At 36.6% G+C, this 26,092-nt stretch overlaps 1 protein-coding gene and 1 long non-coding RNA gene across 2 annotated transcripts in view; both read left to right on the forward strand.

Annotated features, from left to right (window-relative positions):
- lyrm4 (LYR motif containing 4) overlaps nt 1–26,092 on the forward strand; it is a gene marked incomplete at its 5' end in the record, with an annotated part of 150,987 nt that overhangs the window by 70,407 nt on the left and 54,488 nt on the right. Inside the window, 1 exon segment of the mRNA NM_001386617.1 lies at nt 19,592–19,712. Coding sequence (NP_001373546.1) covers nt 19,592–19,712 — 121 coding nt within the window.
- LOC141380696 (uncharacterized) lies at nt 10,856–17,731 on the forward strand. Its single transcript, XR_012399372.1, has 3 exons — nt 10,856–14,131; nt 14,170–15,189; nt 16,335–17,731. It is a non-coding gene; the product is annotated as an uncharacterized lncRNA (long non-coding RNA).

Raw genomic sequence — 26,092 nt, forward strand, 5'->3', positions numbered from 1 at the left:
GGACCATCATCATTTTAATACAGAGTAAATTCACAATTGTTGATCCTGGACCATCATCATTTTAATACAGTGTAAAATCACTATTGTTGATCCTGGACCATCATCATTTTAATACAGTGTAAATCCACTAATGTTGATACTGGACCATCATAAACACTTTAATACAGAGTAAATTCACTATTGTTGATCCTGGACCATCATCATTTTAATACAGTGTAAATTCACTATTGTTGATCCTGGACCATCATAAACACTTTAATACAGTGTAAATTCACTATTGTTGATCCTGGAGCATCATCATTTTAATACAGAGTAAATTCACTATTGTTGATCCTGGACCATCATCATTTTAATACAGTGTAAATCCACTAATGTTGATACTGGACCATCATCATTTTAAAACAGTGTAAATTCACTATTGTTGATCCTGGACCATCATCATTTTAATACAGAGTAAATTCACTATTGTTGATCCTGGACCATCATCATTTTAATACAGAGTAAATTCACTATTGTTGATCCTGGACCATCATCATTTTAATACAGAGTAAATTCACTATTGTTGATCCTGGACCATCATCATTTTAATACAGGGTAAATTCACTATTGTTGATCCTGGACCATCATCATTTTAATACAGAGTAAATTCACTATTGTTGATCCTGGACCATCATCATTTTAATACAGGGTAAATTCACTATTGTTGATCCTGGACCATCATCATTTTAATACAGAGTAAATTCACTATTGTTGATCCTGGACCATCATCATTTTAATACAGAGTAAATTCACTATTGTTGATCCTGGACCATCATCATTTTAATACAGTGTAAATTTACTAATGTTGATCCTGGACCATCATCATTTTAATACAGTGTAAATTCACTATTGTTGATCCTGGACCATCATCATTTTAATACAGTGTAAATTCACTATTGTTGATCCTGGACCATCATCATTTTAATACAGTGTAAATTCACTATTGTTGATCCTGGACCATCATCATTTTAATACAGTGTAAATTCACTATTGTTGATCCTGGACCATCATCATTTTAATACAGAGTAAATTCACTATTGTTGATCCTGGACCATCATAAACACTTTAATACAGAGTAAATTCACTATTGTTGATCCTGGACCATCATCATTTTAATACAGTGTAAATTCACTATTGTTGATCCTGGACCATCATCATTTTAATACAGAGTAAAATCACTATTGTTGATCCTGGACCATCATCATTTTAATACAAAGTAAATTCACTATTGTTGATCCTGGACCATCATCATTTTAATATAGTGTAAATTCACTATTGTTGATCCTGGACCATCATCATTTTAATACAGTGTAAATTCACTATTGTTGATCCTGGACCATCATCATTTTAATACAGTGTAAATTCACTATTGTTGATCCTGGACCATCATAAACACTTTAATACAGTGTAAATTCACTATTGTTGATCCTGGACCATCATCATTTAAATACAGTGTAAATTCACTATTGTTGATCCTGGACCATCATCATTTTAATACAGAGTAAATTCACTATTGTTGATCCTGGACCATCATCATTTTAATACAGTGTAAATTCACTATTGTTGATCCTGGACCATCATCATTTTAATACAGTGTAAATGCACTATTGTTGATCCTGGACCATCATCATTTTAATACAGTGTAAATGCACTATTGTTGATCCTGTACCATCATCATTTAAATACAGAGTAAATTCACTATTGTTGATCCTGGACCATCATCATTTTAAAACAGTGTAAATTCACTAATGTTGATCCTGGACCATCATCATTTTAAAACAGTGTAAATTCACTATTGTTGATCCTGGACCATCATCATTTAAATACAGTGTAAATGCACTATTGTTGATCCTGGACCATCATCATTTTAATACAGTGTAAATTCACTAATGTTGATCCTGGACCATCATCATTTTAATACAGTGTAAATTCACTAATGTTGATCCTGGACCATCATCATTTTATTACAGTGTAAATTCACTAATGTTGATCCTGGACCATCATCATTTTAATACAGTGTAAATTCACTATTGTTGATCCTGGACCATCATCATTTTAATACAGTGTAAATTCACTAATGTTGATCCTGGACCATCATCATTTTAATACAGAGTAAATTCACTATTGTTGATCCTGGACCATCATCATTTTAATACAGAGTAAATTCACTATTGTTGATCCTGGACCATCATCATTTTAATACAGAGTAAATTCACTATTGTTGATCCTGGACCATCATCATTTTAATACAGTGTAAATCCACTAATGTTGATACTGGACCATCATAAACACTTTAATACAGAGTAAATTCACTATTGTTGATCCTGGACCATCATCATTTTAATACAGAGTAAATTCACTATTGTTGATCCTGGACCATCATCATTTTAATACAGAGTAAATTCACTATTGTTGATCCTGGACCATCATCATTTTAATACAGTGTAAATTCACTATTGTTGATTCTGGACCATCATCATTTTAATACAGTGTAAATCCACTAATGTTGATACTGGACCATCATAAACACTTTAATACAGAGTAAATTCACTATTGTTGATCCTGGACCATCATCATTTTAATACAGTGTAAATTCACTATTGTTGATCCTGGACCATCATCATTTTAATACAGAGTAAATTCACTATTGTTGATCCTGGACCATCATCATTTTAATACAGAGTAAATTCACTATTGTTGATCCTGGACCATCATCATTTTAATACAGTGTAAATTCACTATTGTTGATCCTGGACCATCATCATTTTAATACAGAGTAAATTCACTAATGTTGATCCTGGACCATCATCATTTTAATACAGTGTAAATTCACTATTGTTGATCCTGGACCATCATCATTTTAATACAGAGTAAATTCACTATTGTTGATCCTGGACCATCATCATTTTAATACAGAGTAAATTCACTATTGTTGATCCTGGACCATCATCATTTTAATACAGTGTAAATTCACTGTTGTTGATCCTGGACCATCATCATTTTAATACAGTGTAAATTCACTATTTTTGATCCTGGACCATCATAAACACTTTAATACAGAGTAAATTCACTATTGTTGATCCTGGACCATCATCATTTTAATACAGTGTAAATTCACTATTGTTGATCCTGGACCATCATAAACACTTTAATACAGAGTAAATTCACTATTGTTGATCCTGGACCATCATCATTTTAATACAGAGTAAATTCACTATTGTTGATCCTGGACCATCATCATTTTAATACAGAGTAAATTCACTAATGTTGATCCTGGACCATCATCATTTTAATACAGAGTAAATTCACTAATGTTGATCCTGGACCATCATAAACACTTTAATACAGAGTAAATTCACTATTATTGATCCTGGACCATCATCATTTTAATACAGAGTAAATTCACTATTGTTGATCCTGGACCATCATCATTTTAATACAGTGTAAATTCACTATTGTTGATCCTGGACCATCATCATTTTAATACAGAGTAAATTCACTATTGTTGATCCTGGACCATCATCATTTTAATACAGTGTAAATGCACTATTGTTGATCCTGTACCATCATCATTTAAATACAGTGTAAATTCACTATTGTTGATCCTGGACCATCATAAACACTTTAATACAGAGTAAATTCACTATTGTTGATCCTGGACCATCATCATTTTAATACAGTGTAAATCCACTAATGTTGATACTGGACCATCATCATTTTAATACAGTGTAAATTCACTAATGTTGATCCTGGACCATCATCATTTAAATACAGTGTAAATTCACTAATGTTGATCCTGGACCATCATCATTTTAATACAGAGTAAATTCACTATTGTTGATCCTGGACCATCATCATTTTAATACAGAGTAAATTCACTATTGTTGATCCTGGACCATCATCATTTTAATACAGAGTAAATTCACTATGGTTGATCCTGGAGCATCATCATTTTAATACAGAGTAAATTCACTATTGTTGATCCTGGACCATCATCATTTTAATACAGTGTAAATTCACTAATGTTGATCCTGGACCATCATCATTTAAATACAGTGTAAATTCACTAATGTTGATCCTGGACCATCATCATTTTAATACAGAGTAAATTCACTATTGTTGATCCTGGACCATCATCATTTTAATACAGTGTAAATTCACTATTGTTGATCCTGGACCATCATCATTTTAATACAGTGTAAATTCACTATTGTTGATCCTGGACCATCATCATTTTAATACAGTGTAAATTCACTATTGTTGATCCTGGACCATCATCATTTTAATATAGTGTAAATCCACTAATGTTGATCCTGGACCATCATCATTTTAATACAGTGTAAATTCACTATTGTTGATCCTGGACCATCATCATTTAAATACAGTGTAAATTCACTAATGTTGATCCTGGACCATCATCATTTTAATACAGTGTAAATTCACTATTGTTGATCCTGGACCATCATCATTTTAATACAGTGTAAATTCACTAATGTTGATCCTGGACCATCATCATTTTAATACAGTGTAAATTCACTATTGTTGATCCTGGACCATCATCATTTTAATACAGTGTAAATTCACTATTGTTGATCCTGGACCATCATAAACACTTTAATACAGTGTAAATTCACTATTGTTGATCCTGGACCATCATCATTTTAATACAGAGTAAATTCACTATTGTTGATCCTGGACCATCATCATTTTAATACAGTGTAAATTCACTAATGTTGATCCTAGACCATCATCATTTTAATACAGTGTAAATTCACTATTGTTGATCCTGGACCATCATCATTTTAATACAGTGTAAATTCACTAATGTTGATCCTAGACCATCATCATTTTAATACAGAGTAAATTCACTATTGTTGATCCTGGACCATCATAAACACTTTAATACAGAGTAAATTCACTATTGTTGATCCTGGACCATCATCATTTTAATACAGAGTAAATTCACTAATGTTGATCCTGGAGCATCATCATTTTAATACAGAGTAAATTCACTATTGTTAATCCTGGACCATCATAAACACTTTAATACAGAGTAAATTCACTATTGTTGATCCTGGAGCATCATCATTTTATTACAGAGTAAATTCACTATTGTTGATCCTGGACCATCATCATTTTAATACAGAGTAAATTCACTATTGTTGATCCTGGACCATCATCATTTTAATACAGAGTAAATTCACTATTGTTGATCCTGGACCATCATCATTTTAATACAGTGTAAATTCACTATTGTTGATCCTGGACCATCATCATTTTAATACAGTGTAAATTCACTAATGTTGATCCTGGACCATCATCATTTTAATACAGAGTAAATTCACTATTGTTGATCCTGGACCATCATCATTTTAATACAGAGTAAATTCACTATTGTTGATCCTGGACCATCATCATTTTAATACAGAGTAAATTCACTATTGTTGATCCTGGACCATCATCATTTTAATACAGTGTAAATTCACTATGGTTGATCCTGGAGCATCATCATTTAAATACAGTGTAAATTCACTATTGTTGATCCTGGACCATCATCATTTTAATACAGAGTAAATTCACTATTGTTGATCCTGGACCATCATCATTTTAATACAGAGTAAATTCACTATTGTTGATCCTGGACCATCATCATTTTAATACAGTGTAAATTCACTATTGTTGATCCTGGACCATCATAAACACTTTAATACAGAGTAAATTCACTATTGTTGATCCTGGACCATCATCATTTTAATACAGTGTAAATTCACTAATGTTGATCCTGGACCATCATCATTTTAATACAGTGTAAATTCACTATTGTTGATCCTGGACCATCATCATTTTAATACAGTGTAAATCCACTAATGTTGATCCTGGACCATCATCATTTTAATACAGTGTAAATTCACTAATGTTGATCCTGGACCATCATCATTTTAATACAGAGTAAATTCACTATTGTTGATCCTGGACCATCATCATTTTAATACAGAGTAAATTCACTATTGTTGATCCTGGAGCATCATCATTTTAATACAGAGTAAATTCACTATTGTTGATCCTGGACCATCATCATTTTAATACAGAGTAAATTCACTATTGTTGATCCTGGACCATCATCATTTTAATACAGAGTAAATTCACTATTGTTGATCCTGGACCATCATCATTTTAATACAGTGTAAATTCACTATGGTTGATCCTGGAGCATCATCATTTTAATACAGAGTAAATTCACTATTGTTGATCCTGGACCATCATCATTTTAATACAGTGTAAATTCACTATTGTTGATCCTGGACCATCATCATTTTAATACAGAGTAAATTCACTATTGTTGATCCTGGACCATCATCATTTTAATACAGTGTAAATCCACTAATGTTGATACTGGACCATCATAAACACTTTAATACAGAGTAAATTCACTATTGTTGATCCTGGACCATCATCATTTAAATACAGTGTAAATTCACTATTGTTGATCCTGGACCATCATCATTTTAATACAGTGTAAATTCACTATTGTTGATCCTGGACCATCATCATTTTAATACAGAGTAAATTCACTATTGTTGATCCTGGACCATCATCATTTTAATACAGTGTAAATTCACTAATGTTGATCCTGGACCATCTTGATTTTAATACAGAGTAAATTCACTATTGTTGATCCTGGACCATCATCATTTTAATACAGTGTAAATTCACTATTGTTGATCCTGGACCATCATAAACACTTTAATACAGTGTAAATTCACTATTGTTGATCCTGGACCATCATCATTTTAATACAGAGTAAATTCACTAATGTTGATCCTGGACCATCATCATTTTAATACAGTGTAAATTCACTAATGTTGATCCTGGACCATCTTGATTTTAATACAGAGTAAATTCACTAATGTTGATCCTGGACCATCATCATTTTAATACAGTGTAAATTCACTATTGCTCATCCTGGACCTGGAGCATCATCATTTTTAGGGTGCTTTTACACCTGTGAATCGATTCAGTTGTTCCGAAACAGAAATTACAAATGTTACATTGATCCTCTTTGTTCTTAGTGCGGTTCTCTTTCACACGGCAAAGTTTCTAAACGGACCAAAAGAGCTAAAACAAGTCACGTGTGAGTTAACTCCCCTGACATTCTTCACAGTACTTAAAGTTGTGATTGTTGCGGACAAATGTGAAGTGTGGGGGGAGGATAGGGGATACTCCATGCCACCCCTAGCAAGATGCCGCCCTTGGCAATTGCCCACATTGCCCATGCATGCCTTAATCCTGGTGGTCCTAAACAGTTCTCTCTGAATAGATCTGTGCCGGAAGTAAGTCTGGAATTACCAACAACTCATTTCAGGCGTTCTTCATCTTCTCAGATCTTTATTTTGTTTCACCTGATTGTTGTTTCCAGCACTGCGTTGCTGGCGTCTTCACGAGCATGAATAAGCATGTGGGCAGGTGATATGTTTGCTGAAAGTGAAGCGGATGATAATGGGCTGTCACTGCTCTCCGTTGAGTCTGAGAGCTCCAGCAGTCATTTTGAGCTTTCAGTATTATAGCTGAGCTTCAGTAGCATCTCAGCGGGTTTGATCTCTGAGAGAATCTCTCTTCATCTCTAGCTCAGGCTTTGACATCACAGTGTTTCAGACTCGTCTCTCCTCTCTTTCGTTTTGTTTCTTCGCATCACTCCTTTTGGCTCTGTGTTTTGACTGTGCTGTTCTCTTCTATTTACTTCACCTTTGAGTTTTTTGTTCTCTTATTTCTCTCTATTGTCCATCTTGTTTCTTCATGTCTTCTTGACTGTTTCTTCTTCTTCCTCTTCTCTTTTTTCTCTTCTCATCATTTCTCTTCTGTCTTTATGTCATTTAGTTTGGTCTCTCCTTGACTTTGGTTTAATTTCTCCGTTCTTCTCTCCTCGTTTCATGTGTTTTTAATTCAAATCTTCTTGTCTTCTTGTATCTCTTCTTTGCTTGACTCTTCCACAGTTAGTTTCACTTCAGATTTTCTCTTGTTTTCCTCTTGTCTGTCTTTGTCTCTTTCTCTTCATATTTTGTTTGCCTTCACGTTCTCTCATTTTTTTCTTATTCTCACATTTATTCTCTTTTTTTCTTGTTAGTCTCTTGTTTCTTGTTTTTGCTTCTCCTTTTGTTTTCATTTCTTTTTTCTTCAGATCTTTCTACTTGTCGTCTTCCTTCAGAAGCTTGGTCAAAAAACCAACACTTTTTATTATTGGTGTTGTAAGGTCCACCCAGTTGGCCCAATGCCGGTGTCCACTGGTGGATGAAGGTTTAATGCCTGTTCGGTCTTTCCAGTGCACAATGTTGATTTATATTAAACTTAGCTCATATCTGACTCCAATTTTAATATGAGGTGGTTTAGAATATTAATGTATTTATCCTCGTTTTATCTGACTCCAATTATAAAACATTAAGAAGATTATATCAATATGTAATTTAGATAAATGTTTGAACCTTTTGTCTTCACTAGTAACTATTACATCCGTTCATTCGGGTGCTCATGTCGCTCAGAGAAATCGCCTCGGCCGAAGGCGTCCCTCACGGTCACACTCCGGTCAGTCTTGAATATTAAACAGAGGTAATTGACTAATACTTTAGATGGCCGCTACCAGCGCGCTCGTTCTAAAATACTTTAGTTAGTCCCGCTTACGTGTACACCCTTGAGTTAAGACAATCATCATTTCTAATTAGAGGTTAGGGCATTAATATAAATGTACCCGACTACTGGACTCTATAGTAACTTTGGTTTTCACCAAGCCCATGGTTTTCCATATGAACTTAATTTAGAATAATATTACCTTCAAACAAAGGTCGGGTACTCAATCTAGGTTAGTCGTGCAACACCTTGTTGACCTAGACGGAAGTTATCTCCCTTTCCACCTAAGTTCACATGAATCAATATCAAGAGTCAGTCGGATCCCTAAAACACAATTAGTGTGCCCAATGCTCCAACTCAACTGGATTTTAGTCCGTCTACTGACCTGACGCAAAACGTGCGGAAACAAGGATACAGCGTAATCTACTTGAATTAATAATTACAGAGTGAGCAAAATATGGTCAAACATTACAATTTAATAGTCAGGTAAATGTATTATGCCAATTCAATCAGTCAATTCATAAATGATCAATACAAAACATCAAATTATCAAAGATAAATCCAAGATGAAAAGATGCATATCCTGACTTTGAAATATACATAACATGTAGCAGGCTCCATGTTATGGGCTGATCTGGTTAGGCAGAATAGCCCTGAGCCTTTCTCAAACCTTACCTTAAATAATCCAAGAATTCCCTCAAGGAAGGGGGTGTGTGTATAACAAAAGGCATTCACACTTAGTGGAAAAGTCACACCCTTCACAGTGGTTCAAAAGATGCCTGAAGTTATATATTTATTGTTTTGATTATGTCTATTTCTGAGAGAATGAGACCATTGTACCAATCGCACTGAGACATTTCAAATGATATCAAACATGATAGTTAAAGTCAGTTTGGTTAATCTAGAACATTCAAACATTGAAAAGACCATATGTGTGAGATGGGGTGGATGAAGCTGAGTTTCAGCAGACTCAGATGCAAATGCAGCAGGAACTGGTTTTTCCCGCATTCCCACCTGCTGGGTTGTGGAGTCAATTGGCCCTGTTTTCAGCTCATGTTTTGAATTGTCAAAGACATCAAAAATATTTGTAATATTTCAATTCTTACAGTATTGATGGTTCTGTTGAATTTTGGAACCTTTTTTATTATTGTTCTTGACTTTTCTTGTTTCTCTCTTGCTCAACTTGTCTTATTTCTCCTTCTCTTTTCATTGTGTCGTATTTCTTGGGCTATTCTACTGCTCTTCTCAAACATTTTAAAAATAAAGTGGCCATGGAAGAGCGAAAAAGTCACTTTCACAATAATAGAAGAACCTTTTTGGGTTGCCAAATAATCTTTTTTGTGAAAAGTTTTCAGATAGCATTGTTCTGATTGTGTGAAGAACATTCGTTTAGTCTAAAGAACCATTTTTTAACTCTAATGAACCTCTTTGTGGAATAAAATGTCTCACTGACTACGTTTACATGGACATCAGTAATCAAATTATTTGCTTTAATCTAATTAAGCGAATAATATGATTAAGGTGTTTACATGAGTTGCTTTTTGAGTGTTACTTTCATGATACCGTTTTACATGGTATAGCAAATAATTAGATTGCTGTCATTGCATCACCGTGCTATCCACATTTCCTCCAGAGTTTCATGCAACATGGGGTGTTTCATTATTAATTTGTCGACTTCAACTGCAGTTTGGCACTTTCACTTTCATTCACGAACATTTCATGCATGTCCTCCGTGACAAACCAAATATTAGATGCAACTATGTACTGCTGGAAGAGTGTTGTTTTAACAGAAGTTCATACCGCATGCTGAATGTAAGAAAAAAAAATCACAATGCAGGTGTCTGTGGTCTGCACTGACTCAGTAGGTGCAAGGAGTGTCAAACAGCCATGTGTGTGTGTGTGCGCGTGTGTATGTCTGTGTATGCTTGTGTGAGTTCGAGCGCATGTGTGTGTGTGGACTATCCTGTCCTACATGACGGTAATAGTTCGATTAAGGTGTTTACATGCACTTCAATAATGCGACTAAAATCTGCATACTCCACATGTCCTAATTCCATTTCTCTTTAGTTCGATTATGACCTTCATCTGATTAAATGAATCAAAAATCGCTGTTTACATGGTTAACTCTTAATCAGAGTATTGTCTAAATTAAATTATTGGTGTCCATGTAAACATAGTCACTGAATGTTCTTCATGGAACCATCAAAGCAAATAAATAGAGAACCTTTATTTTTATAAGTGCACCTCATCTCATTGGGGTTTTTTCCTCTTCTTCAGATTTCCCCTCTCCTCATCAATCATTTTTTCTTTCTGTCCTTGTGTTGACCCTTCAAGACTCCTCTCTCTGTAGTTCTTATTGCTTTCTCTATTTGACTTCTCATCTCTTCTTGTCTCTTCAAATCTCTTCTAGTTTCTCTTGTTACGGCTTGTTTTTCTCTCTTTTACTCATTGCTCATACTCCTCTCTCATCCATGTCTTCTTCTCCTCCTTTTGCTTGCTTATCCTCAAACACCATTATAGTAACATAAATTGCGCTAAAGTAATGCAGTATCTCTGTAGTATCTCTGTACCCAGTCAGCGTTCAGCTACGCGTGTAGCTCCACCTTTCGCTACCCTTTCTTGTGTTTTCAAAAGGGTGCCGGACAAGTGTTACAGAACGGTTTGCTTTGTTACGTTTTTTGACAGTGGAAATGGCCATAAAATGTTAAATCAAGACCGCAATCTTTTTTCCGATTAATCGTGCAGCTCTAGTTTGCACTAACATTAGTCACTGGCATTCACAGCATTCATTTTACCTTGAAACTGCAGTGAAGTGTGTGTTTTTGTGTTTGCAGTTTCACAGTGAGTCTGTGTGTGGATTGTTCTTTCTTGTCTTCTCTTGTCCCTCACTGTCTCTCTTCTCATTTGTTTTCCACAGTTCTCTAAACTGTATTTTTGTCATCACTTTCTTCCAGCTGTGCGTATGCAATTCATTTCAGGGGCAGGAAGCGTCTTTAGCTAATAAAACAGCGCCTGTGTGTTCACAGCTGAAGGTGTCATTAAATATTAAGCTATTATAATTGGTTCCACTTCGGAGAACCAACGAAACAACTTGTTTTATGTTCTTTTAGATGCCTGTTATTACTCATGTTTGGTGTTGGTGAGGTGAATTTAATTGTGTGTTTAACGGCCCATGGGTGAAGCCACGCTAATTGTCGCCTACAGAACAAGCGTTATCTAATCCGCCGCTGAAAAAGATCTAAAGCGAGAGTTCCTGTTCACCTTTATAAATATCGTTCTCTCAGCTGTCCGTGTGTTAATCACGCTCCCACCCGCTACATTCAATGGGACGCCACGTTATGCGTTTGTTTAAGGTCAGCTTAACCACATCCGACAATATGACGCATTCGCTTCAAAAAACACACACACACAAGCGCTTTGTTGCTCTGTTACGCGCATGGTGGCTCATGTTTAAGTCTGGCTGGTTGGCAGAGAGGATGATTTTCTCTCTGAGGATCTGAAAAATACGTGCCGCTCGATGAATCAGCCATTCCTACGCTGGTGACAAAGACCAACTGCTTAATTGTCCAGCACAATTCACCATGGAGCTTCAGATCGCCCTCTGTTTTCCTCTCGACAAATGCTTTGTCTTGTTGATGACCTTATTGCCAGATGGCTGAAAACACTGAAAATATCTGTCAGCTGTTGCCTCAAAGGGCTGAAATGAGTGGTTTATTAATAATCGGATGGATGATGTCATGAGAAATGATGCAAACCGATGAGCCAAGATGGCCGTACTTTATATAGAAACACTCTAAGCCACTGTTCTGTCGTAATGTTGATCAAAGATTTGCTTTCCAAATAAAAACATTTGTTTTCGAAGGGCTTTTTTTTTTAAGGCATCCTCATGTGAGATGAATTAAACACTGTGAAGAGAGTTTAGAGAACTTTAAGGGATAGTTCACCCAAAAATGAAAATTTACTCAGTTTACTCTCCCTCACTGAAAAAAGTGTCGCATGCAGATTTGTTGCGAACAATTTATTTGTGTTGAATTTAAACAAACAAATTAAGTTTAATAATGTTTAACTTTGTTTAAATTAAGCTCAAATAAATTGTGTACAACCACTTAACGTAAAAAAAATTGAGTAAATCATAGAAATGATCTTTGAATTTTCCATTCATGTGTTCATTCATTCATCGGCTTAGTCTCTGATTTAACAGAGGTCGCCACAGCAGAATGAACCGCCAACTATTCCATCATATGTTTAACACAGCGTATGCCATTCCAGCCGCAATCCAGTACTGGGAAACACCCATACACACTCACATTCACACAGAAACTCATACACTACGGGCAATTGAGGAAACCGGAGCACTCAGAGGAAATCCACGTCAACACGGGGAGAACATGCAAACTCCACACAGAAATGCCGACTGACCCAGCCGGGGCTTGCACTAGTGACCTTCTTGTTGTGATGCTAACCACTGCACGCTTAATGATTTTCTTTCTTCTGTTGAACACAAAAGAAGATATTTTGAAGAAAGCTGTAACCATTGATTCAATATTAGGAAAAACAAATACTATGGAAGTCGATGGGAACAGGTTTCAGCTTACCTCAAAATCTCCTCTTTCGTGTTCAACAGAAGAAGAAATTCGTAAAGGTTTATTATTAATCGGATGGATGATAACATGAGAAATGTAAACCGATGAGCCAAGACTTTATATAGAAACATGCTAAGCCATTATTCTGTCGTAATGTTGATCGAAGATTTGCTTTCCAAATAAAAACATTTATTTTTGAAGGGCTTTTTTTTGGGATAAATTACAAGTCATCTTTATGTGAGATGAATCAAATATTTTGTAGGATAGTTCACCAAAAAATTTATATTTGCTCACTGTTTACTCTCCATCATTTATTCATTCATTTTCCTTTGGCTTAGTCTTTGATTTATCAGAGGTCGCCACAGCAGAGTGAACCACCAACTATTCTACTATTGCACAGCCATACATACAGTTGAAGTCAAAATTATTCACTCTCCTGTAATTATTTTTCTTTTTCTTACATATGTTTCCCAAATGATCTTCAACAGAGCAACGTTTTGATCACAGTATTTCCAGTAATAGTTTTTCTTGGAGAAAGTCTTATTTGTTTTTTGTTTTGTTTTTTCGGCTAAAATAGAAGCAGGTTTTTTTTTTTAAATAATTTTAAGGTCAATATTTTTAGCCCTCTTAAGCAATATTTGTTTTGGATTGTCTACTGAACACACTACTGTTATACAATGACTTGTCCAATTACCCTAATTTTACCCTGATTAACCTAGTTAAGCCTTTAAATGTCACTTTAAGCTGAATACTAGTGTGTTGAAAATGTGCTGTCATCATGACAAAGAGAAAAGAAATCAGTAATTGTAAATGAGTTATTAAAACTATTATGTTTACAAATGTGTTGAAGAAATCTCTCTGTTTAACAGAGATTAGGGAGGAAATAAACAGTAAATCATAGAAATCATCTTTGATTTCTATGATTCAGGAGGGCGAATAATTCTGACTTCAACTGTATGAAGATTATAAAGCCTTAATACACCTTACATGCAGAAAGGATGAACACACTGTATGACTTTGCCTCTGTTATTTGTGCATATGGTATTTGTGTTGTGCGTGGCTTTGACCTCAGATTTGTTACAGTTAATGCGCTCGAGCTGTTGGAGAAGCACATGACGTGCACTTCAAAGCCTGCTGCTCGTTTTCTGACTCCTTTGAAGTGTCTGTCACCGCGGTATTTCTAAAGATGACTCGCTCTTTATCTCGCAACTGGCCCCTTTCCTTCTCAAGACACAATTTTGCATCTGTCATCCACTGTTGTGTGTTTTTTTTTTAAGTGTGTGATCTGAGATTTTCCAGCTCTCGCTTGAGTGTGTGCTCTCAGCCGTTCTCTGTCTGTCTCTTTCTCTGTGGGTTTCTCTCATTATTTGCAGATTTTCTTTCACCTCTCTGCCATCCTCCCTTGTTTTTTTTCCCCGTCTTCATCCCATGAAATAGTGGGAGGCTTGGATTTGGCTGTCAGAGCGGAGTTGCCTCTTCTTGGTGGAGGTGGTTTCTCGGGTGCCAGGCGATACTTTGATCTTGGCGTGGCACTGGGGCGTCCGTATGCCCCACACTGCTCATCTTTGGAGATGAAACGGCTGGAGATATGCTTCCTTCTCGCTTTTTTTTCAGAGTGTAGCTACCTTACAGCTTAGTAACTGGCTGTCTAATGACTGCTTCGTTATTAGCACATGGCACATGCAGCGCTGGTGCTAATGAACTCTGTCATCCAGAGGAAATGTGACTGAGTTTGTCAGTGCTCTCCTTGGAATGGGGATGGGTGATGTCTTATCGTTTGCAGTATACTGATTAAAAAATTTTCCCACCATAAAAATGATAAAACCAACTATTGGTCTAAGCAATGAATAAATGTGCTACAGTTTTGTGTATGTGAGCCTGTTTATGAAGAGATTTACTGACATACTTTCACACTAATTTCTTTTCATAGCATCATCAGTCATCAGGGGCCTCATGTACGAAGACTTGCGTGGAAATCTTACTAAAACATTGCGTACGCACAAAGCTGTAAATGTGCGTACGCAGAAAAAATTTCAGATGTATGAAACACTGCGTACGCGGAATCTCACGCATATTCTTTTGTACATCTGAATGAACGTGAAACTGAGCGCAACATGCACGAGCACAAAACCCCTCCCTGCCTCCTCCCCCGTATGAATATGCTAATGACTATGCTAATGGCAAAACCCAACGAAAAAGCAAAGGCAAAATCAAGCAAAAAGAGAAACTTTGAACAGAATGTGAATTGGAGGTGCTGCTTTTGGAGGTAGAACGGAGAAAAGCGGTGTTACTTGCAAGTTTGTTCTCCGGAATTAACAACAAAAGAAAAAAATAGAGTGGGAGAGTTTAGCTGATACGGTTAACACAGTTGGGTCTGAACATCGCACTGAGTGCATTTACAAAAGAAATAGTGTGGTTTATATCTGTAAACTGTTGCAGCACCCTCAGCAGTCTCTGTGGCGCACCTCATAAGAAGCATATGATCATATACTGACACGTTCGAGCACAATCTCGGTTCGAATCCAGCGTCTGATAAATTCTTTCTTCTTTTTTTCCCGCTACATATCAGATTTTGCCCACTATTTATCACGAGAAAGACAAGTAGGAATCATCAATAAGTTTGTGCATCATATTTTATTTGCACATTTATTGAATGGAAATGTTTCTGATTCACGCATGCAAATTCATCTTCAGATAGTGTCTTTATAGCAATGTGCGTGCAGTAGATAGCTCAGATTACATTGGGAAAACAGGCGACCGCTGCAAATTGTGCTTTAATGTTTAGCTGGTCAACTGTATGGTATTGAAATCTTACATACCTACTATATGAACCCGTCTCATACAGCTGCCATTGCAAGGATCAGACACTTTGTAGAGAAGAATTTAACACAACTGCCTCTAGGAGTCGCCAATGGAAATAAAACAGACACGCACAAAAAATGTGCGTACGCCTGCCAGAAAGCTGCCGTGAACCTGCGCAAATTCCCACGTTCAGTTCATTGTTAGTAAATCCAAACGTGAGCGATTCTGAGCGTGAAACCTGGCGTACGCAAAGTTTTTGTGCGTACGCAGCGTTGATACATGAGGCCCCAGGTCTTTGAAATCACATCTTTTTGTGATCAGACTTTGTCAAAAAAGCAGTTAGTTGACTTAATATTTTTTTAAAACAATTAAAATTCATTGCTTTTAAAGCTAATAGTTGCTTATACTATTAAAAAAAACTACATAAAGCCTTTGTTTTTAAACTGATTAGTGGACTATACTTAAAAAAATAGGAATTCCATTGCTTTTAAAGCGATTGGCTGCCTATACTTTTAAAAAGTGAGTACCCTTGGCTTTTAAGGCAGTTAGTTGACTATAGACTGATTTCACGTGACCGCCATTTTAAAAGCAAAAGTGAGGCTGCGGTGGGAAGAAACCTGTAAGTATCGCTTGGAGTCAAACAGGAATGGCTTCCGCAATGGCGTATTGTTGTGTACCTGGCTGTATGTCTTATCAGCAAAGAGAAAGTAACACAAATGTAACATTTCACCGCTTTCCTGGTGACCCGAAGGTCCATTCTGAATGGATAGTGAAAATAAAAAGGAATATCAGAGCTCATTTAGCTTTAAGTTACGGGAAATGCCAGTTAGCGAACATTTCTTTTCCCAAACACACGTTTTAGAAGGCATTTATCAAACTCAAGTTAATAAACTGATTCCTTCACTATATTAGACACCAACTATCGTCACCAACCTGAATTTTGGAAATGAAATAAAAAAAACTTACATTTCCTGTTAACATTTAAGTGCTGTTGAGCACGTCAACAGAAATGACGGTGCTTGGCTGTGAAGGTCTTCAGTTTACCACACTTCACCGATGTTTACCGAGTGCAAACACAGACACTGCAGTGTCCCTGTGGTTTTTTTTCCGCACCCGGTGCAGAACAGTGAACAGATGACCTTCACAGCCAATCACGGCCATTTTTGTTCAGCATTGGTGAATACTATGGTAAATCGGTGGTTTTTAAGATCGCGCTCAACAGAGCTTAAATGTTAGTGTGAAATAATTACATTTGCATTTGCAATTCCTCATGGAAACAAACACATACGACCATTCATGAACGGCTAAATTCTGTGTGCCATGGGTCTGTAGGTTCCTGGACACGGTCTCACCCAGTCATTAACGTATAAGGTCTCACAGCTTGGCACTGGCAGGTCTGTCTTGCCTTCGGAAAGCATGCGCAGTCATGAATAATTAAGAAGCCGGCTCTTCTCATAGGATAAGAAAATTCCGCTATGAATAATAATGAGAAACCGACATGTCATCACTCCACTTGCAATTTTGCACTACATCAGCAATTTTGATCCGCCCCAAATATCATTTTAAACCCGGAAGATGAAATTATCTGACTGAAGCTCAAAATTATCCAGTTTACCCCACAATTAAAGCTGACAGCTGCTAACATTGTCTTAAATGATGCTCAACACACACAAATCTGTTAAAATCTCAAAAAAAATGCTCCAGGATTTCTTGGACCTTTATTTTTAAACACGGTGCACTTTCAGATTTAACCCTCTGCTGGATGTTTTCATTCACTCAGAGCTCATTCTCCAAACCCCTTAATGGGGGCTCTTTATTTGAAAAGTTTTTAGAGTAAAGACAATGAATCGGTTTAGAAACAAAGGGTATACACACTTTTACTTTTCAGTACTTTTCAGTATACACACTTTTCAGTAAAGTCAACTAATCGCCTTTTACAGTGTATGAGTCAGAAGATCAGAAGAAGTTATTTGAAGTTATTTCAGTAGGAGTCCACATTTGTGGAGGACTCAAAACATTATGGGCTCTATTTTGACGGTCCATGCGCAGAGCGCAAAGCACAGGGCGCAACGCTTTCAGGGCGCAAACGCTTTCAGGGTGTGTCAGAACGCATTTTTGCTAATTTAAGGACGGGAAAATCCGCCTTGCGCCATGGCACATGGTCTAGGGTTGAGTTTATTTTCTTAATGAGTTATAGGTGTGTTTTGAGAATAAACCAATCAGAGTCTCGTCTCCTATTCCCTTTAAGAGCCAGCTGTGTCGCGCCATAAGCGCATTTGCTATTAACTTAACGTAAAGTAAGTTCACTTTTGCTTTTGCTCTCGTGGATAGGGAAACCTTTCCGCACAGACATCAATTAGCCTATAAATAATTAATTTAGTTTGTTAAGCTCCAAGATTTGCTTCAAATCTATTTCTAAATTCAGTTCTAATTTTCAAACGAATAAATGAACAATAATAACAAAGTGTGGTCAAAAACCTGAGTTATTTCCAAATACACCTGCTGTGCCCCATATGGTCTAAAACCTGACAGGTGGGCAAATCTAAGCTTGTTTTTAATAAAACAAATATAAATATGGATATAATAAATAATACTGCTAATAATAATAATAACATTATACAAAAGAAAATTAATAAACTGAAAGCCTCCCGAGATGAAGAAAGTAAGGCAGTGGTTTTTAAATTCATCGAGGCTAGAAATTAATATGTTTTGTAATATTTTAATCATTTATATTTATATCCTGTATATATACTTATTATATATATATATATATATATATATATATATATATATATATATATATATATATATATATATATATATATATATATATATATATATGCTTAATATGTTATATCTTTGTCATATGTAAAGATATTTGCGTATTGCTCTACATCTTGTGTGTAGTGTGTAAGCCAGACGCCAGACAATAGACCGATTTTGTTCTGGTCTAAAAAACAGACTATTTACAGTTTCTCAAAATAGCAACGCGCCAAAACACGCCTGCTTTTTTAGACCAGAACGCCTATGGGCGCACATTTAAGCGCAAATGCATTTGCTATTTAAACAGTGTGGCGCAACACCTCAAAATCACCCTTGCGCCAAGCTTAAAGTAACAAAAGAGTATTGCGCCGCACCTTGCGCCACATTGCCCCGGGTGTATGATAGGACCCTTTATGTTTGTTGTTTAACTTGAGTGTTTTATGTTTAATCCACTTAAATCTGTTCACACTAATAGCTTAACTTAATTCTGTCATGTTGCCCCAACACAAATTGTGTGTGGAACCCAGCATTTTCACAGTGAGTGCATGCCTAGCACAAAAACTTTCTCCTCATGAATTTCCATCGCTTCAAGTCGGCTGCTCAGAATTCCAGTATGGTCCAGCAGAAAGCTTCCGCAAGAGCTGTTTGATTGAATTTAACAACTGACTTTTTAGTGCTGAGATTTCGATTCCCTGCTGAGCTCACACACTGCCTTTTACTTGTGTATGAGTAAGCAAATCTAAAACGTGGAGTGATTGTTTTGATCTGTGTGTGTCTTTCTGTAGGACGTACGCTCTTCGGCGAGTACGAGATGCCTTCAGGGAGAACCGGACAGTGGAGGATCCGCAGCGTGTGGAGGAGCTGTTGAACAGAGCCCGCGAAAACTTAGCCATCATACAAAGACAGGTAAGACTGGAGTGCACAGCTCTCAAAATACATGCTGAACTCTGTGGATGGGTTGTTTAGAGCTGAAAACCAGAGACAGAGAGAGTGTGCTGGTCTATAAATAGATGTAGAAATGTAATAAAAATAGCACAAAAAAGGTGTCTGATAGGTAGAAGTGGTTCTGTTGCTTTATGTTTGCTTGCTTATTTGTTTTTTCCATATAGTTGCGCTAGAAATTATATTGTTTGAACATTCTGATTGAAAAACTGACATAAACTTACACAATTAAAAGTTGCTGTTTTTGTATGTTTGGCATTTTATGTTTTGTCATACCATTTTTTTTTATTTTGGATATATTTTAAGGAATTTTACTTTCAGTTAATCGTTTAAATATATACAATATATATACAAGTTTGGGTGGGTTCTGTACAGTTATACACACACTAAAAGCACTAAAAGCACTATGTTGTTGCCCTTCAAAGTTTTAAGAACATCAAATAATAACTTTTAGTTGATCGTTTGGTATCAGAAGTGGCTTATATGAAAGGCAAAGGCCTCTAAATTACGCTTATATTAACAAAATAAAATCTGATCATGCCTTGATTTTTAATGCTTTAATTAGTACAGTAAGCTCTGATTTGCTCAGACAAAAGTCTTCTCATTTAACAGAAATAATGTCCAGTATAGAATATAAAGTCCTGCTGCAGTGGAGACAGAATGAATATTGTATCTGACTCCATCATGAGCTTGGAGGACTGCATCCATACATCTCTGACATGACTCAAATCACTGATTAATAAAGTCATCTTGAATGGCAAAGAAAGCGTTCTTGCAGGGCTCCCAGAGTTCATTAAGATTCTTTGGATTCATCTTCAACGCCTCCTCCTTCATCTTACCCCAGACATGCTCTATAATGTTAATGTCTGGTGACTGGGCTGGCCAATCTTGGAGCACCTTGACTTTTGCTTTCAGGATCTTTGATGTGGAGGCTGAAGTACGAGAAGGAGCGCTATCCTGCTGGAGAATTGTCCCTCTCCTGTGGTTTGTAATGTAATGGGCAGCACAAATGTCTTGATACCTCAGGCTGTTGATGTTGATCATCCATGCTACAGATCTCTCGCACACCCCCATACTGAATGGAACCACAAACCATGATTTTTTTTCTTCACTAAACTTGACTGATTTCTATGAGAATCTTGACTCTATGTGGTTTCTAGTGGGTCTTCTGCAGTATCTGTGTTGATAATGATCAACAGATGATTCATCAGAAAAATCTCCCTTCTGACACTTTTCTAAATGATCAACCAGAAGTCAAGTTATAATTATAAATGTTTTATATGTGAATAGTATGTTTTAAACTACAGTTTTTATTCTGATTCAATGCTGAATTTTAAGCATACTTGCTTCAGTCTTTAGGGTCACATGATCAATTTTGTTGGATTTTTGTTTTCCAGAGTTCTTTAATTATTAGACAATTCGATACAGAAGCACTTAGTATTTTATTCCTTTAAAAACTTATTTTTTTCTTGAATTTAGACTTTTTTTGTCTTAAAAGCTACAGATATGTGTTAAGAACAATGCAGAAAGGGGTCTAAGGAAGAACAGGGGGCGCTTGGATAATTTGTGTCTTGTCTCGTACCAGAGGCGATGAGCTGTTCTTTGAAAGCGAATCAAAGTACAGCCTTAGAGATCAGTCCACCATGCTGTCTGCATTAAGAGCTTCTGTCACCCTGACACTCGCAGCATGGGAATCAATGAACTTAAACTTCCTGGGGAGTTAAAACAAGATCTTCAATGAAGCGTGGAGAGTGAGGCTCAGGAGAGCTGCTTTCACACTATTTGGAGACTCCAGTTCGCCTTGATTAAGCCTGAAACACCAATGCAGGTGCTCTTAGCAATGTGAACCTGATTTTAAATGTGCCATAGAGTGCATTGATCCCATGTGTTAAATTATTTTCAGATATCTAGCTAGTAGGTATGTGGCTTAGTTAAGACAGTTTTTTATGCTTATTTATAACCACAGAATTAACCCCTAGAATGAAAAGCTTAGGTTTGACCATATTTGGAGTGGTCATGAATATTAATGAGCTCTGCTCTGACTCAGCTCATATCAGTGCATGCTGTCTCTCTCGATGTCAAAAATAAACAAAAATAGGATAAATTATAATTATACTTGACAAAAGGGACAGAGCTGTATTTATAGATGTATCATATAAAGCTGAGTGACGGGATACGATTTGCATTATACACTAATTCAGCAGTGTAGTGTGTCTTCTAAACATAAACATGAGTCTGTTTCCTCATTAAAAAAGACCATGGCACATTTCACAATATACACATTCAATTAATAAAACATACATTAAATTAAACATCATGCCTCTTTGGAGGGTGCTGAATAAATGTATAATCCCATATTTAGCATTCTGGGCGAGCTGTAATGAGATCTCTGTGCCTCATGCTATCTAACGTTACCAAGAGTTCATGTCCTGCTGGTACCATTATCGAAATAAATCCCACATATATAGTAAATATAATAAAAGCTTGAATAAACTTAAAAATGAAGGGGGAAATGATTATTGTTGTAATCTCTCTTGGACATGTTTTGGCCACTCAATCGCAGCATGTTAATCAGGGATGTGATTCTTCCGTGTAAATACGAATTTCCCTATTTTCCTAGCTCAATGGGGTGACCCCTGTAATTTGGGGGAACATGCACACAGCTCTTCTGGGGTCTTCTTTTTTGTCCTCTGCCGATCACATGCCTGGTTAATGGTCCGATGTCCAATGTAAGAGAGTTTATACTCGCGAGATTTACATGATAAAGCAACAAGGGAGCAAAAGTTAAACAAGGAGTTATAATATTATATTATAGTATATAATATTTTTTTTTCCTCTGGAGAAAGTCTTATTTGTTTCATTTCGACTAGAATAAAAGCAGTTTTTTGTTTTTTTTGTTAATGCCTTTCATGGTCAATATTAAGGGTGTCACGATTTTGAATTTATATCGAAATCAATCGAAATTTATGCTCAATTTTGATTATCAAATCAAAAAATAGAATCGTAGATGCTGCCACACCCCCATGTCATGTCAAGCGGGAAAAACAGGCTTGTTGAAGTGCCTGTTAAACTGTGCAGACGCAGGAGAACCGTCGACACGGCTTAAACTTTCAGGGCTCGACAATAAGGACTGCCCGATAGCCCGGGGCCAGCGTGCGAGACGCTCGGGTCAGTGTACAGTGCTGCCTTATTGCGTGCCAGATCGAGCCAGAGCTGCGTGCTGCGACTGTCTGTCAATTGTGTGCAAATACAATCTTATGGTGCTTTCACACATAGACGTTTGTTTCGGAATCTGTCTCGTTTCCCCCATAGCGCGGTTTGTTTGGCATATATCCAGCAGTTGCGCTCGCATCCGCGCCAAATCAATCAGTCCGAGATCGCCTGAATGAGACGGTCTCTGCCCTATTAAGCGGATCGATTGTAGTGAGAAAACAAAACAATGCAACGAACTAACAACCCAGGCTATATCACAGTGTATTATGATCGTGTAATAGCTATATATACGGCTATATGAAGAGAGAATGATGAGCAGGGCGAGATGTCATACTTACCGGTAAATGCTGAAATATTACCGAGAGCCGTTTATCCAGCCTGATCTCGGTTTATCCGTTAGGAAAATTGACCGAAGTTACTATCTGATCATTTTTTCATGTTTTAATCTTATAATATGTTGTGTTAGGCCTGTTGTTTTGTTCTTTCTTTCGAGCTGTCAGTGCGGAAATGATCAACATTGATCTGCTTCGCGATCTGATGCAGTCTCGGTTCTTCTGCTATATATAACATATGTCTCTTTATAATTTAAGACTAAAATGCAGAATTCTAGCCAACGTTTCTTTAATAGATTGATTAATTCAATAGATAGATTTTGGTAATTATATGTGCAACTTACCTTTATTCATTTACTGTATGATTTAGTTATGGGTAAAACAAAGACCATGCAGGTCAGGTAGTTTAAACGGTAGGCTACAAATAATTAATTCGTTATTAATTAATTATTCATAATCAAAATCCGAATCGAATTGTGACTTAAGAATTGAAAATTTAATCGAATCGAGGGTTTGGAGGATCGTGACACCCTTAGTCAATATTATTAACCCCCTTAAGCATTTTTTTTCGATTGTCCACAGAACAAACCACTGTTATACATTGACTTGCCTAATTACCCTTAGTAACCTAGTTTAGTCTTTAATTGTCACTGTAACCAAAATACTAAAATCTTTAATGATATCTTGTAAAATATTATGTGCTGTCATCATGGCAAAGATAAAATAAGTGAGTTATTAAAACTATGCTTAGAAATGTGTTGAAAAATAATTCTGTTGAACAGAATCTGGGGGAAAATATACTGGGGGGCTAATAATCCAGGAGGACTGATATTTCTGACTTCAACTGAATATAATATCTTGAATATATAAAACAACTTAAACATACAAGGCTATTTTTCGCTTTCATAACTCAGCTCATTCTTATTCTTAGAACTGCATACTAGAGTTTGCTTTTGGACTCTCAAGATGAGTTTTTATTTGCACAGAGACTGATATATTCCATAATATCAGCTCACGCATCAATAAAACAACACACAGCATTACCATAGACAATACATATTGCACTTGGCATTTAGATTGTGCTGAAAAACACACTTTATGACATCTCTTCAGTAGTGTACTCAGACTGCAGACTGTCACAGATGCGCTTGCTCTGTGTGTGCACTTGAAGTGTGGATGGAGTGTGTTGTAGTGTTTGTGCAGGTGTCTTGTGCATGTCTCCGCCGTGACACTATAACCGGTACACACAGTCACCCAGTGCTTTGTTGACTCAGACACATCACAGCATACGGCCTTCAGCCTGCTGTAGGATGCCAGACCCACGCCTGTCTTCACTATGCACACATATACATGCACATACGCATCCACCGAGCGTCCCGTTGTGTGTCGTGACACCGGCAGCATGAGTCCCTCCCTCAGCACACACCCACTGACCAGACACACACTCACGCACACACACACACACACACACACATGGATCTCCTCCAGTGCGTGAGTCACTGCTGCCCATTTACTCCTGCTCAGATGTGCTCGCTGACACTTTCTGTGCATCTCTGCATTTTTTGGCTTCCTTTTTATTTAGATGCCACACTTTCATCTTGCGAGATCAAAAGAGCAAGGTTTCCTTTAGACCAGAGCTCTCAAATCTCAAACTAGGGCCAATTTACCATTCAACTCTGCCAAGATTGCTTTTCTTGCCTAGAGTTTTTGTCTTGTTTCTAGTCCAGATATTGAGAAATTTTTAAACCAAGAAGCATTTTCTAGACCAGTGTTTCTCAACTGGTGGGTCGCGACCCAAAAGTGGGTCGTGGGAAAATTTTTAGTGGGTCGCGGAGAGTGTGGTCAAAAAAATAACAACAAAATGAAATTGTTTTACTTATTTTGCTTGTACTGGACTTTTATTTTGAAATGCATGCGCGACAATCCTACCTTTTGACATGTGAAATTTCATTTAATTATAGCAACAAATATGTTGAAGCGCAAGTGCGACGGCGAATATGTAAAGTATGGATTTACATATTTTGACAACAAAAAAAGACTTAAAGCCTCAGTGTGTCATATGTAGTGAGGTGCTCTCATAAGACAGCATGAAACCTTCTGAATTAAAACGACATTTAGAAACCAGACAACATGTTTTATTAACAGTTCAGTTTAGTTCATGGTAACTGAACCTTTCTTTACCCTAAACACTGTTTTTACTTTGTATTATTTTTATAATTTGATACATTTTGTTAAATGACAGCAGTAAAATATTGTTTATTTGTAAGTCTTGGTGAATTTCTTATGATTTATCTGTCACTACTTGTGTATGTTAACAAATAAATACAAATTAGTAATCATTCCTAAAATTCTTTCATAGTTCTTAAAAATTTGGGTCGCGGCCTGATGACCATGTAAAAATGTGGGTCCTATGGCCAAACCAGTTGAGGACCTCTGTTCTAGACCACTGATGTCCAAACTCGGTCCTTGAGGGCTAGTGTCCTTTTGCAAGGATGTTTCTAGAAAGCCTAGTAAGAGCTTGATTTGTTAGCCCAGGTGTGTCTGATTGGGGTTGGAACTAAACTTTGCAGGACACTGACCCTCCAGGACCGAGTTTGGACATGCCTGTTCAAGACGAACAAAAAATATTGTCTTGTTTTAAGAAATAATAGAAGAAATTAAGTGAGTTTTTCCTTGAAACAAGCAAATAATTTGGTAAAATAAATGGCTTAAGCAGGATAATCTTGTTTTTCCTTTTGATATCAGATAATTTTGGGTACCATTGGCAGAATTTTTTAAGGAAAAATTCACTTAATTTTG

The sequence above is a fragment of the Danio rerio genome, chromosome 24, assembly GCF_049306965.1.
Source record: "Danio rerio strain Tuebingen ecotype United States chromosome 24, GRCz12tu, whole genome shotgun sequence".
NCBI classification, from domain to species: domain Eukaryota; kingdom Metazoa; phylum Chordata; class Actinopteri; order Cypriniformes; family Danionidae; genus Danio; species Danio rerio.